This window comes from Zootoca vivipara, chromosome 3 (assembly GCF_963506605.1).
Source record: "Zootoca vivipara chromosome 3, rZooViv1.1, whole genome shotgun sequence".
Taxonomy (NCBI): domain Eukaryota; kingdom Metazoa; phylum Chordata; class Lepidosauria; order Squamata; family Lacertidae; genus Zootoca; species Zootoca vivipara.
The window spans coordinates 96,889,672-96,904,506 of NC_083278.1; the positions used below are offsets into that span (position 1 = coordinate 96,889,672).

General features: G+C 41.6%; 1 protein-coding gene across 2 annotated transcripts in view; it reads left to right on the plus strand.

Annotated features, from left to right (window-relative positions):
• The window catches only part of UBR2 (ubiquitin protein ligase E3 component n-recognin 2), a 61,110-nt gene extending 53,356 nt beyond the window's left edge, over window positions 1–7,754 (plus strand). For both annotated transcript variants that reach the window (XM_060273037.1, XM_060273036.1), the window contains exons 43-47: window positions 664–720; window positions 1,640–1,717; window positions 2,443–2,613; window positions 4,072–4,173; window positions 5,462–7,754. In XM_060273037.1, the coding sequence (XP_060129020.1) occupies window positions 664–720; window positions 1,640–1,717; window positions 2,443–2,613; window positions 4,072–4,173; window positions 5,462–5,603 (550 nt within the window). In that variant the 3' untranslated portion in view covers window positions 5,604–7,754. The remainder of the gene's footprint in view (window positions 1–663; window positions 721–1,639; window positions 1,718–2,442; window positions 2,614–4,071; window positions 4,174–5,461) is intronic.
• Window positions 7,755–14,835: the final 7,081 nt, after the last annotated feature.

A 14,835-nucleotide genomic window follows, 5' to 3' on the forward strand; every position in this document is an offset into this window, starting at 1 on the left:
AGTGGAAAAACGCTTCCCTTTTTTTGTAGAGCGTTTATATCAGATGACAGAGAGAACTAGCAGTGTGTGCATTTGGAGACAACCTGATAGTTAAACATTATAAATCACTGTGCCAGCAGACACATGCTTATTTAAAATAGTGCAGGGCAGCAATTGCACCCATGCAGTACACATTTGCATTGTTCTGTGCTGTTACAGGCAAATATGAGTATTTTGTATCACACAGCTATAAGGATTAGTACTACCTCATTGCATTGGGGTATAGTTCCCAAATGCAAGATCCTGGAGTGGAGATAGCTATTATTCTAATGGTGGCATACAGCAAGATTTTGTGATGGGATTGCAATAGACAGCCTATACCACAGTAGATCCCCCCCCCAAAAAAAACCACATGTGAAATCTGCTGCTGCTGTTGGAATGCTGAAAGCTGTTTTTGAGAAATTTCACAGCATTGTTGTTGTTTAGTTGTTTAGTCGTGTTCAACTCTTCGTGACCCCATGGACCAGAGCACTCCAGCATTCACAGCATTAAGAGTATTTAAATTACAACGGGTTTGAACCAGAGATGCCCTTTTGCAAATGGAATTTCTGGATGCAGGATGCACTTCTCAGTTGGCTCCTACAAGAATGAACCCTAACCTTTCTCCCCACTTTCCATTAATAGCTGGTGTAATAATGATGAAGTAAAAAGATACCTGCAAGGTCAGAGACAAGCCATAAGGTAAGTAAGAGAAAACAAGCAGGAGGGAAAGATTCAGGCGCGTGTAAGACACGCTGCTCACCCCTGTTTTATCTGTGAATGGGGCAGACTTGCAAACGATGGCTCCATCACATCCCTTTTGGCCTTTAGTTGGAGTTTGTTCAGAGGCTGTGTGGATACCCCATCCCCCCCCTGCCCTGCTTCTTACATTGTAGGTCCATTTAGCCTAGTTAGCTGTTTTCTTAAAAGGGAGTGTATAAATCCATGATGGAGTTTCTCGTGCTAGAATAAGGGGATTGCATACAGTGATGCTGTCCTTGCAAGAACACTACCAATGTGGGAACATGGTCAGAAAAGTTCATCAGCTGAATGAGCAGACAAGTATAAATCCCATTGCTGCTTCCCTCTTCCTCATAGTTACCATACCTTCCTATTGCTCTTTTCTACTGCCTACCTCACCCCAGCCTGCATGCCTCTGTTTGCTATCTCATCAACATCTTTCCAGTGTTTTTGTTGCCTGTCCTGATGCAGGTAATGACAGATTTAAATTGAAGCCCGGTTGAAATAAGGCCAGGTCATTCATTTCTGCCAAGCATTTTTGAATGTGGGCAGCCACCACCTTCTCAAGCCCCTTGCCCAGGAAGGAGATTGTCTTATACCCTTGTTGTCTTATACCCTTGGGTCTAGGGAAGATAGTCTTCAGGCGTAGCTGTATCACTGCCCCCTCCCACATTAAAGCATTTACCACCCACCCACTAGACACAAGGGTCACCCAAACTGATCTCACTAAGCTTGTAGTTAAAGGTCTTTCTATAATTAAAAAAGTCAATATTACATTATAGCTTAACAGTGAATCCAAATGTTAATAGATCAAACTGTTTACATACTGAAGCAAAGTTTGAAATGTATTAATGTGTATTATTGGTTCGTTTCATTTTAGCTACCCGCGAGAATCTAACAAATTAATAGACCTTCCCGATGATTACAGTAGCCTCATCAATCAAGCTTCTAACTTTTCGTAAGTCTTATGCAATTCCTTATGACCACCTTGATTTTTATTGAAATAATTCTGAAAGCGGGCTGCAGCTCAGTAACCTTTGCAGTCCTTGGCATCTTCAGTTGAAGGGGATCTTAAAGTTTTGGAAAAAGTTGAAAGGTTTATTAAAATTTTCATGAATGCTTTGTTCAACTCCTCACTTTCTGTATCCTTAAAAATACTAAACACATTTTTAAAGTTTTTAAACTTTCAAAATATAGGCTTGGGCCCAAATGTGCTCTCTATCGGCAAAAGGGGTTTCTCGATTTGGTGTGAAAGAGGTATCAAATAGTGCTTTATCTTCTTCTCTTGCCCAGGAAAAGCAGGGTTTATGTGAGGTGCATTGCTGCTTAGCTTCTCCCCTCTCCATGAGCAGAAAGGCATTTCTGCTCACAAAAGGCATCTCCCTGTGCCCCAACTCCAGTCTTTTCCCATTCTCCCTCCCTGCTGCATCCTGTCCTGCTTCAGAGGCTCTTCCATACTCAAGGGTCAGCTTTGTGTGTGGGGGGGGGGGAGTGATTACAGCAGGAAGCAGGAGAAGGAAGTCAGAAACTCTCATTGCATGAGTGAAGTTCCACTCACCCTTCTTTGGATCCAAGACATAAACTAAATAGAGTATATTATAATAGCCACAGTGAAACTTACCCAAGTAGATACGATAACATGATATTAAATATAAATGTCACATCTTTTTGTTTCTTACAAAGGTGTCCAAAGTCAGGCGGTGATAAAAGTAGAGCACCAACGTTGTGCCTTGTATGTGGGACCATGCTGTGTTCTCAGAGCTACTGTTGTCAAACAGAGTTGGAAGGAGAAGACGTAGGAGCCTGTACTGCACATACGTTTATCTGTGGCTCTGGAGTAGGAATTTTTCTCAGGTAAGAGGGTGGTTGCACTTGAATAGTTCCAATGCACAGTCACACCTCTAAGTTGTAGGATTTGTTTTTAATAATAATAAGATAATATATTAATTATATCCCACCCATCTGCCTGGGTTTCCCCAGCCACTCTGGGTGGCTCCCAACAGAATATTACAATTAATAATAATAAAAGCATTGAAATATCAAACATTAAAAACTTCCCTAAATAGGGCTGCCTTCAGGTGTCTTCTAAAAGTCAGATAGTTGTTTATTTCCTTGACATCTGGTGGGAGGGCGTTCCACAGGGTGGGTGTCACTACCAAGAAGGCCCTCTGCCTGGTTCCCTGTAACTTGGCTTCTCACAGTGAGGGAACTGCCAGAAGGCCCTCTGCGCTGGACCTCAGTGTCCAGGCAGAACGATGGGGGTGGAGACACTCCTTCAGGTATACTTGGCCAAGGGCTTTAAAGGACAGCACCAACACTTTGAATTGTGCTCAGAAATGTACTGGGAGCCAATGTAGGTCTTTCAGGACCGGTGTAATAATAATAATAATAATAATATTAATACCAAATTTTTATTTGTATCCCGCTCTCCCCTGCCGAGGCCGGGCTCAGAGCAGCTAACATCATCAAGACAACACAATATGCATAAAAACAGACATCAGTTAATTAAAATACATCTTAAAATTAATTCAGACAAGTTAAAATCTAGGCATGTGGCAATTATCAGGTTGGAATTGAGAATGGTTGGCCCTGTGGAAACAGGGCCAACTGTTTCCACTGATCATACAAGGACCTGTGAGCAGGTTGGGGGCCTCCTTCGGGCTTGTTTTATACAAAGGAAAGTAAATCAAACTGTGTCCTGCCCAAAGGCCTGGCAGAGCAGCTCCGTCTTGCAGGCCCTGTGGAAAGATGTCAAGTCCCGCAGGGCCCTGGTCTCTTGGGGGAGAGCGTTCCACCGGGCTGGGGCTACGGCCGAAAAGGCCCTGGCTCTAGTCGAAGCTAGTCTAATTTCCCTGGGGCCAGGAATCTTCAAGGTGTTGTTGCTAGCAGTTGTTATGTGGTCTTGGTGGCCGCTCCCAGTCACCAGTCTAGCTGCCGCATTCTGGATTAGTTGCAGTTTCCATGTCACCTTGAAAGGTAGCCCCATGTAGATCGCATTGTAGTAGTCCAAGCAGGAGATAACCAGAGCATGCACCACTCTGGCGAGACAGTGCGCAGGCAGATAGGATCTCAGTTGGTATACAGATGGAGCTGGTAGGCAGCTGCCCTGGACACAGAATTGACCTGCGCCTTCACTCTGCACTCATCTCACGCAGTTGCCCATTGAGGAGGCACAGGCTGTGGTTCTGTGAAAATGGCTCAGTTCTTCTGCTTGTGATGAACTTTATCCTCTAATTGCTGGTGGGATTATTGATTTAAGAGACATTCGGAGTTCCATTAACCAGGACGTCATCTTTTGTGTGATCTTTTCAGAGTACGGGAGTGTCAAGTGCTATTCTTAGCTGGAAAAACAAAGGGCTGCTTCTATGCTCCTCCTTACCTTGATGACTATGGAGAAACGGATCAGGGACTCAGGTAGCTTTCCGTATTCTGTGTTGTATTTGTTTTGTTTGTTTGCAAAAAAAAAAGAAAACAAACAACCTATGTTGCCAGAACTAAGGAAAAACACCGTGATGGTGAACCGCATGAAACCATCAATAAAGTTATATTATTTTTCAAAGTTAATCGCAGTTCTGTGAAATAGACCCATTTCACAAAAATGGACTTCCATGAGGTCATTTAAATTGTTACTAGTTAATAAGGATGGACACTGTTGCCATGGCTTCTAGATGTCAGATGCATATGGAAATATAATTTATAGAGTTGAATCCGGTAGTGGGAAGTCATGGCAAGTTTTGAACAAAAAGTTAAGCATCCAGTCAGTGAATCCTGTTGCAGGATGCCCTTCAAACTGGAGCTTGAGGGCACTGCTTAATGTGCAGATGTTGTTAATATAATGTGGGAGCATCATGGAAACCCTACGCTGGCTAAACTCCATTATTATTATTATTATATGTACCAGAACCTTTTGTTTTATGGTACCAGCCTCATGGAAACTGGGCAAGTCTTATTTGGTGTTTGGCCCGCAAAATGTGTAGTTTGGGGAATAACGAAAGTCTGGGGAAGCATAGATTTCACCAAGGATTAAGTACCAGTTGCATATAGGAAGCTAATTGGAATCAGGAAAAAAGCATCCATCTCTGCCTGCCTCATCTAGTTAGGATAAAGAAGACTTAACATTCTATATACCACAACTCCGAGTATTCAGACTGCTTCACGTACATTATCTAATTAAGGTGTGGGCAGACTTTTGGCTTGTGGTATCTACTTTGGGGTTTGTTTGTTTTTTGCAACCCCAAGATCCACCAGCCAGAGCCAAGTGCAAAAGACATACACTTAAATATTTCTGGGCCCTTCTGATCACAGGGGTTTTGCTGACCCCTGAACTAAGTAATCTCTACAAACAGCCTTGTAAGGTCGAGCAATACTTCAAATGGGCATGGGCATATGAGGGAATAGACAATACCCCAAGGTGTCAGCGAGGTGATGTTTAATGGATGTGGATATTATGAGGAATGCCTCATAAAGTGCTGCTGCTGGTTTTCATTATTATTATTATTATTATTATTATTATTTTAAAAAATATGTTTATTTTTATTGGATTTATTGTTTGCCTAATTGTTTCAGCCCTGAGACCAGGGCATGCTTATAAATGTTGCAAACAAATGGTTTTATTTATTTATTTTTACATGCAAGATAGCATCTGGAACTTGGAATATTTCATGTTCTTACAGTTGCTTTTTCATGGACTTTTCTATCCTAGACGAGGGAATCCTTTACATCTGTGCAGAGAGCGATTTAAAAAGATCCAAAAACTCTGGCAGCAACACAGCATTACGGAGGAAATAGGACACGCACAAGAAGCAAATCAAACGTTAGTAGGCATCGACTGGCAACATTTATAACTAATTTCTTTCCGAAGACTGGAACTTCATGATCATCCTTTTATAATCCAGCAAAATATGTCAGCCGGAAGGAGGATTAGGAAACAAAGGATTGAAGTAATAAAGAGAAGAGTCTAGTTCTTTTATTGACTTTTCCATGTTTGTATATTTCCTGGTTTCCATAACCATGTAAACTTTTCTGTTTAGCAGATTTGATCAATAGTATTATTTGCACTGCTTCTTTCATACACAACCTGTTGATTTCTATAACTTGGACTATTGAATTTAACATTTCTAATACAAAAGTAGCCATCTCCTTGGGGTATGAAATGTTTTTGGATAAGAGGAGGAAATCTCTGCTGAAATGGCAACTTAGCACAATGTTGAAGTGGTGTGTTCACCCTTTTGTAGTAAATCTGAGCCATTTTGCATTTTAGTACTTAAAACTTGTAATGGAATGAAATAGAGGTGCAAAAAAAATATGTAGCAATGGGTTTATCTATAGGAGTGCAGAAGAACACTCATTGTATCTAAAACGACTTTGTAATCTGAAGCCTTGCAGGGCTATTTTGCCTTTGTCTTTCTTCTTATTAAAAGAAAACACTATAATAAGGAAAACTAACTTAAAGATCTTTTTTTTGAAATATTGCACTCTTTAGAATTATTGTGTGGATTGTGATATTGACATAGTGGGCAAAAACAGAATGCCCTTGTCCATGCTGTGATTGATAACCTTCTGTGTTTAGAAGGTTGACATTCTGCTTAGTTGATTTGAGATATTGAGTAACATCACCCATCAGAGAAGTCATGCGAAAATTAATTTGGTGTCAGATTGAAGAGGGAGAGAATAAGATTTTCATTTCATTTAAATTTGTTGATTAGCAGCCTTCAAGGTTCAGGATCCAGTCCCCTTTTGAAAGTTTCAAGATAAAAAGTGAGATAAAAAGGACACTTCCCCTACCACCACATTAATTTCCTTTAATTTGCACCGCCATCTACATCCATTTGTACTTGGCTGGCGTTCTGTAAAGAAGTTTGTCTATAGTATATTTTGTAAGTATATTGAAATAACTGCACAGATTTTGCACATGGGTGCCTGAAGGCAGTGAATTTTCTAAATATACATCGGGGCCTCCAATAAAACCACATGAAATAACATTATACTTTCCTTAGAGGTTTCATGCTCTCTGTCCCTTCCAAATAGCATCCTTTTAAAAATAAATAGCTATAATCTGTAATCTTAGTTAGTTCTGATAACTCTTGGGATTTTTCCTGGCTTTCACCTTCAGTTCAGAGATGCCATCCCACGAACAGCCAGTATACTTGCAATTAGTCTAAGTTTGGGGTTTTTTTCAGTGATCTAACACATCAAGTAGTGTTTACAGCAGTCTTCTATAGGCTCAGAATAGTTGCAGTGAATACATAAGACACAAATTCAAAGCTATACCAGTTCAGCTTCCTTTTCTTAGGGAGAATAACTTTTGATAGGACAGACTTGTCCATCTGATCAGTCTTCCTACATGTGTTTGCTAGTAGTTCCTGAGCCTCTCCTTCTTTGCTGAGTGTTGTGTAACTAGCAAGAAAATATTCAGTCTTCATTTTCCCTTTGATTAGGTTGTGTGTAAAGCTATTTGCTGTGCATGTTACACTTAATGTACTAGTTCTGCTCTAATACTGTTTCTTTGGGATTTTTTTGGGGGGAAACTTGCTTTAAGAGGCATTTAGTAACAATGCATTTAGATTCTCAGTCTCCTCTGCTCCTCTTTTTATGGGTGCATAAAACAGAAAAATAGGATCTGCTGCCATTTAACTGACAAGTTTCTATGTAAAGTAAATATTGAGAGAATAAGGTCTTTTCCCCTCAGGTACACTTGTCCAAGATGGCAGTCAAATGGGTTGATGGAATTATGACTATATGACATAGGAAAGTGTATAAATTTATCCTGGTTTTTTTGTAGGATTGCTCATTCTTCAACAACCCATTTTCTTCTCTGACTTTTTTTCCTTTTGCATGTATTTATGTTCATTGTAGAAATGTTTATATAACAAGCTTTCAGTATCGGGGAATTAATACCTGTAATAACTTTCATATCTGTGGACAACTTGTAAAAATTCAAATGTATCATATGTATAAAAAGTATAAAAATAAATGCTTTAGGTGTTGACATTCGATTGATGTGTGAACCTGTTGATTTATTTTTTTTTAAAGGAGAAAAGTGTGCCGAATGTTTTGTGCTACTACGGTAGCTTTTGTGTTTTTTAGAGTAATAGCCTGGATCAACATCTCTGTCTACATTCAGACATCTGAGTTCAAGCATCTTGTCAGCATTTTAGCAAATTAGTATTACACAGCAGAGCACAGAAGATTGATTTTCACATTGCAAAGGTAAAGGTTTAGAGCGGGGATGAGGAACCTGTGGTTGTCCTAGACCAGGCACCCCCAAACTTCGGCCCTCCAGATGTTTTGGACTACAATTCCCATCTTGCCCGACCACTGGTCCTGTTAGCTAGGGATCATGGGAGTTGTAGGCCAAAACATCTGGAGGGCCGCAGTTTGGGGATGCCTGTCCTAGACACTGTTTGGCTACCAGCAGCCCTCATTGGCTATACTGACTGGCCAGTTGGGAGTTAGAGTCCAGCAACATCTAACCAGGCGTAGCTTCCTCCCTTCTCCAGGTCAAATGCAGTGGTGGCCATTAGCAATTACCACATGCTGAACTGAGAAGCATTGCTTAAGGGCACCACTTTGCCCTACCTTCCAGAATTTGTCCTCAACTAAAGTATTACTCCCAAGTGCACACTACTGCCAGAGCCTCATGTGTTTCCCTGAAAGGGATGGTCACAACTTTCCCCTCCCTAGTTTACAGAGACATTTGATCCATTTTTGCTAACTTTGCGTGATGGTTTATGAGTCCATGAAAATAAATGAGGGGGTGGGTGGGAAGTATTGGTGATTACACATAAAATATTTATTTATTGTTAAATTGATATCCTGCCCTTTTCCCCAAAGGAGCACAGAATATCATTTAACAATTCATTTTTAAGTAGTTCTTGCAGGATGTGTACCTTCAGTTTGCTACATATTAAGGCAGAGGTTTTCAACTTTTTTGAGTCCACGATTCCCTTGACCAACTACATTCTTTCTGCAGCACCTCTGTGGGGCTCAGGAGCCCAGTTATGTCACCCCATGCCTGCGGAGCTGGCAGCCCCTCGCCCTTTTTCAAACACCCTCCCTTGGGGAGTGTTCCCTCAGCCTCCTCTCCTCTCCCCTCTCTGGGCATCTGCAGCTGCCGTCCCTGGTCTCTGAGTGCCCGCCCCCCCCCCGGCCCCAAAGAGAGGTGGCTCCTCACAGTGCCCCACAGGGGCCTGGGAAGAAGATGCCCCCAGCCTTAGTGGCCCAATGGAGGCTGGCCAAAGGTGAACGTGAGGCCAGCACCTTACCTTGAGAGGCAGCAGTGGCAACAGCAGGTGCTGCCAGGCCTGCATGGCGGAAAGGCTCCCCTTCAGTGCCAGGCACTCGGCTCCCAGACCGTCCTTGCACACAGCAAGCGCAAGAAAGACCAGCGCAGTGCCTGCCTGCCTGCCTGCCCTCCCACTTGTCTGTCCATTCCCAACAGCAAGTGGCTGGGCTCCCCACTTGCTTGCTTACTCCAGGGCCGCCTCAGCTCCTGGCAACCAGCAACCCCTGGCCAGCTCCAGAGGCACCATTTGCCTGCGGAGCTTGCAACCAGGGCTGCTGCAACAAACAGCTATGCAAGCCTTTGGGAGGCAGAGATGCAAGAGGGCATAGGAGGAGGGAGAGAAGGAAAGAGGGACAGAGGCCAGTATTGCCCGTGGCACCCCTGACCATCAGTCAAGGCAAGAAGAGCCCACAAGTCATGTTGGGTTAGTGCTGTTCGAGGTTCACACCACATTCTTTGTTTTCTGACTCCTTTTTTTATTGGGGTTTAGTCCCCATTCCCTCCCTCCTGCTGACCCCCTTTAGGTAGAGAAGGGGAGGTTCTTCCACTTTCGAAATGGAATCTATCATCTTCCTAGTGAGGGACCTGATTTCCCACTTTTTAAGGCACTGAGGGGGTTGCAGCAGCATGAGAAAGCCTCTGCACAATGCAAGACTACTTGGGAGAAGTGAAGACTCCTTTCCCAAGATCAAGCCTTATGAGGAATGCTTGAAGGAGCTGGGTATGTTTAACCTCGTTGCAAGCAGTGTTAAAAATTAGTCATGACTTAGTTCCCAGTTCAACAGGGCAAGTGCACATGAATGTGCATTGTTTTAAGTACATCCCATTGTTTTAAGTACATCTTGCTTATCACGCTGGGAAGGGGGTGGGGTTAGGAAAAGAAGCAAAAACAAAACAAAACCCCACAAGGTACGAAAAAGAGAATTTTATCCAAAGTCCTTCATGCTGGCAATTCAGATGTATAGAAGTTCATTATTGTTTTTTTTTTATCATCTTCTTAAAACAGGACTTGTTTCAACAAAACATTGAACTTCTACCTATCTACTTCTGTATATCTGAATTTCCCTGATGGAAGACTGCAGTTTTCCACAAAAATAAATTATTCGCTTTTCCCTACTCCTTTCACTCCTTTCCCCTCCTGCCTTATCACACACAATTATTTTTCTTCTTGAAAATGCAAACTCTAAAACCAACAAATAACAGTACAGTCAAAGCTGGAAGGATAACCTTGAGTTTGGACTTGAAAATAGATCTCTGCATCGCCTAACCTGTTGTGTTGCCTTTGCTGGAAACGAACTTATCCAGGTATTTATCTCTCAGTGGGGAGCTGTTACCATGTGACATTGTTCTATTTCTCTGGCCTTATCTCTTAATCAACTAACCTCTAATGCTCTTCTTTTTAAAGAGCATTTTAAAAATACCACATTGCCTTCTAAATTTATTTAGCTGAGGTCAGCGTTAGCTTTAACATAAGCAAAGTTAGCAATAATATTTTTTCCCTTTTTCTGAAATGCTTTAAAAGAAAATTCTACTCGCATCACTGTAAACTCTGCCAGTTACCAGTTCAGTGGAGGTTATCCTTAGCCTGAGGAGCCTGATATAGCTGTCTCCTGCTCCTACTAAGCGGCACATGCTCACTGAAGCCATCATTGTCCAGAATTACGTGTGCAGGATAGAGGAGTGCATGACGGTTAATCTTATAAAATGTATTAAGGTTACTTAGAAACGATTAGCTCTGAAGCAGCTGTGTGTATACTTTCCTCCCTCTTAGGATGTTTCGCCAAGTGTTCTGTGTCTTAGAGGAACAGGGGGATTTTAAAGTAACACATTTCTAAACTTGAGCAGAAAACACATTTCTAAACTTGAGCAGATGGGTTGTCGCTTCCACAGAACTTCCTTGTAAATTCAGTCGGGTGTATTAGGCATTTTTTAGAACACAGAAAGTAAATGCACACCAGCCCAACAGCTTTGCGTTGCTCCCATGAGAGCCACATGTCCGAACGAACATTTTTGTCTCTGGATTTTGGATATTCTTCACTTGATCTCAAATGAGCCAGCAACCTTGAGATGATTCTGCTGTAAATCAGTTATACAGTGCACTTTATTAGGCTGAGGATTAATGATTTCACACCTTCAGAGAAGCCCATATCTTGAATCAGTGTCTGAGGCAGTAATGGGCTGGATGGGGAACCAACAAATGGAAGCTGAATCCAAATAAAGCAGATGTGCTGTGGGAGGATGGTTCCTGGGTTCAGCAGTTAGTGAAATGGCCTGTACTGAACAGAACTGCACTTTCCTTAAAGGAGGAGAGGTGCACTTTGGTGATGAATGTGGTTCCAGTAGTATCCCCAACTCAGCAGCCAGCAGCAGCTATGCTTAGCTTTGGCTGATGCACTAACTTTCCTGGATAGGAGTAGCCTGGCCATAGTTTTCCATGCTGTAATGCACTCGACATGGAAGTCGTTTTTAAAGCAGTACAAAATATAGTGGTCCAAGTCTTATGGGAGCAGCAGGGAACTCACCTATTACTTCCTTTTTAAAACAGCTGTAAAGGTAAAGGTAAAGGGACCCCTGACCATTAGGGCCAGTCGTGACTGACTCTGGGGTTGCGCGCTCATCTCGCATTATTGGCTGAGGGAGCCGGCGTATAGCTTCCAGGTCATGTGGCCAGCATGGCAAAGCCGCTTCTGGCAAACCAGAGCAGCACATGAAAACGCCGTTTACCTTCCCGCTGTAGCGGTTCCTATTTATCTACTTGCATTTTGACGCGCTTTCGAACTGCTAGGTTGGCAGGAGCTGGGACCAAGCAACAGGAGTTCACCCTGTCACAGGGATTCGAACCGCCGACCTTCTGATCAGCAAGCCCTAGGCTCAGTGGTTTAACCACAGCGCCACCTGGGTCCCTGTACTGGTTACCAATTGTCTTCCCATTCCTGCCTAAGGTGCTTTTGGTGACATTTAAATGTTTGAACTCTCTGGGACCAAAATACCTTGTTGCATACCAACCGGCCCAATATTTAAGATCAGCCAATGAAACCCATGTGGTGGTCCTGACAAGAGAGGACATCAGCAATATGAAGACCATTTGGGCATCTCCAAGGCACTGGCACAATCTCTTTGCTGAGTTGCGCCTTGACATTATCCTTTATTTTATAAGGAAGGTACACCCTTGAACACCCTTAAAGGTGAACAGGTACTTCTTTTGCCAATGAAGAGGTGAAGTCGGTCCACAGTTAGTTTTGTAGTGTACACCTGTAGTTTTATTTTTGTTGCTCTTTTACTTCCTGTTGTGCTTGTTTTGTATTGATGTTGAAACTAGTTATAGAATATATAGTGATTTGTTGTTTAGTGCCCTGTGAATTTTTGCTGAAGGGTGGTATAGAAATATAGGACGGAATCCATCAGCACAAAGTTTTCTGTTTGTGTGCATGAGTAAATTCTCTTCACTCTTCCTTCTGCATCTCCCCTAAATCGGTTCTAGGGGTTCCCCCACCCTTCTGGGGCAGATTTGGGGAATGGGGGGGGAGCATGTGTGAGGGGAGTAGAGATGGGACAGTCCCACTGACCAAGTGGAAATTCTTCCACTGATGGAACTCATTAGTAGAATACCTCCCAAATGTTCTGTCCCATCTTCCTTCCATCAAGGAACACCAAGCAGTATTGCAGGACTCCCATTACAGCACTCACCAAACTCAGAAGTGCTTAGCTATTAGTTAGCTAGCTCCAGAAAGATTATTGCATCATGAGCTTCCAACCTGGTGCCCTCTAGCTGATGGTGGATTGCAATTTCCATAATTTCTGATTGGTTCTGGCAATGCTTGTTCTGGCTAATGCAAATTGTCATCCAAACCATCTGGAGGGTACCAAATGGGTGAAGGCTGATCATAAATTTGCCAATCCTCCCCCAGCCCCACTTGCCCTTCTGTCAAGTGTGCGGAGGAGCATGTTTTGTCACTACTTAATATGTCAAATGGCCCTTAGAGTCTTAAGCTGGAAGAAAGTGGAGCAAATGTTTCCTTTCTAGAGCGTTGGGAAGCTAATTACAAATCCTTACAGCAAAAAACTGTTTACAAGCAAACAAAATCCACACAATACCTTAATATATATATATAAGGTATACACTCTTAAAATATATATAATTTTAATATCTACATTCACATTTGCAAAAATAGCACCTACAAACATATGTTAAATGGCATTTACAATATCACAGAACCTCTTTTTTGATAGGATAAATATATATTACAAATTAATACAAAACAGTCATGTCAAAAGACCCAAATGAACTGGAATATCTTATCTTGCATGAAAGTGCATTTTTTGTTTGGTTTCTCAATCACCAATTCCTTCCTTCCTTCTTAATGAGTAACCTTCACCACTAGGTTGTGTTGCTGCCAAAGGGGTGTGGCAGCCAAGTCAGTTGGGTGTCAGTTCCAAATTTTTGCTTGTTCTATAGGAATCTGCTCAACCTAGTGGTGGAGATTATCCACCTTCAGTGAAAGAAGAAAAAATATTCATTCAGAAGAATGGATCCCTCCCATTTCTGTAAAAACAACAAAAATGTCTATGTCTCCTGTGTACTTACTAGGAATGGGTGAATCTTTCAGTGTTGGTTTCTCCCAGCATCTTATAAACACAGTCTCTTATTATTCCAATCTTAAGTTTGGTTCTCCACATTTCCACATCTGTTTGAAAATCCTTTTTTTTTTACTCCTCATGAATATTCACACACAATTTAAGTGCAAATTTTGTGTGCAATTTTGATGAATATATACATTCTTGCAGTGCATTTTTCTATAACATGCATTTTTGTAAGTTATTTTCACAAATACTGTATCTCTATTTACATGCCCAATTCCCCCTAAAACATGCATTTTTGAACACATTTCTTGGCTGAAGAACTTCACTGCAAAATTCAGATAAGTGCAAATTTTATAAAATGGTTGTGTTTCTGTTTGTGTATTGTTTCAGAAAGTATGAACTAGGTAGGTTCACTTTTAAATGTGACTTGAAATGAAATTGTTCCCCATCGCTAGTTCTTAAACAAAAACTGATGTTATAACCTAATATAATGAGGTAACTCTTGAGATCAGCTGTAAAATGTGGCGATTTTGAAAGTGAACCCATATATTCTGATATCACAGTAAATAATGTTTCAAATAAATAAAAAAACCCACAAATTATAGGGATATAACCCAACTCTGTATGAAGTCAAATACTTCTAGGGTTGCAATAAGCTTATGTGCAATACAATAAACTCTTTGGAACTTTTGATGACTACTACTCATATATCAGATACAGAGCACAGCAGACTAAAATCTCCCCAGAGATTTTTCATAATTGAACTCTTTTCCAGCTGCCTGTTCTTTGAAAAAATGTCTCATGTTGACCTAACGGGCACCATTATAGATCTATATACAACAGATTTTTAATGCTTTAGTAACTGTATTCCCTGATCTTCCGTTGTTTTGTTGCTTACTGGTTCTGCTGTCCACATTTCACTGTTTCAAAAATTGCGTTTCAAAAGCTGAAGTGCAGAATTCTTTTAAGAGGTTCGTACTAAGGTTTATGATAGTGTTCTAAACATTTGTCTGCAAATATCAAGAACGGATTTGGAAACGGGGAATATGCTGCATTTAAAAAGAGTAAAAACTGTACATGCGACCTCGGTGGTGATGAGCCTGTGTGCAACAATGGCATACCTACTAAAACCACACATACACACACAAGCCAATTTCCATGGAATTTCATGAAGGTTACCACTGAACCCTTCCTTTTGTCCTCTTCTGGAA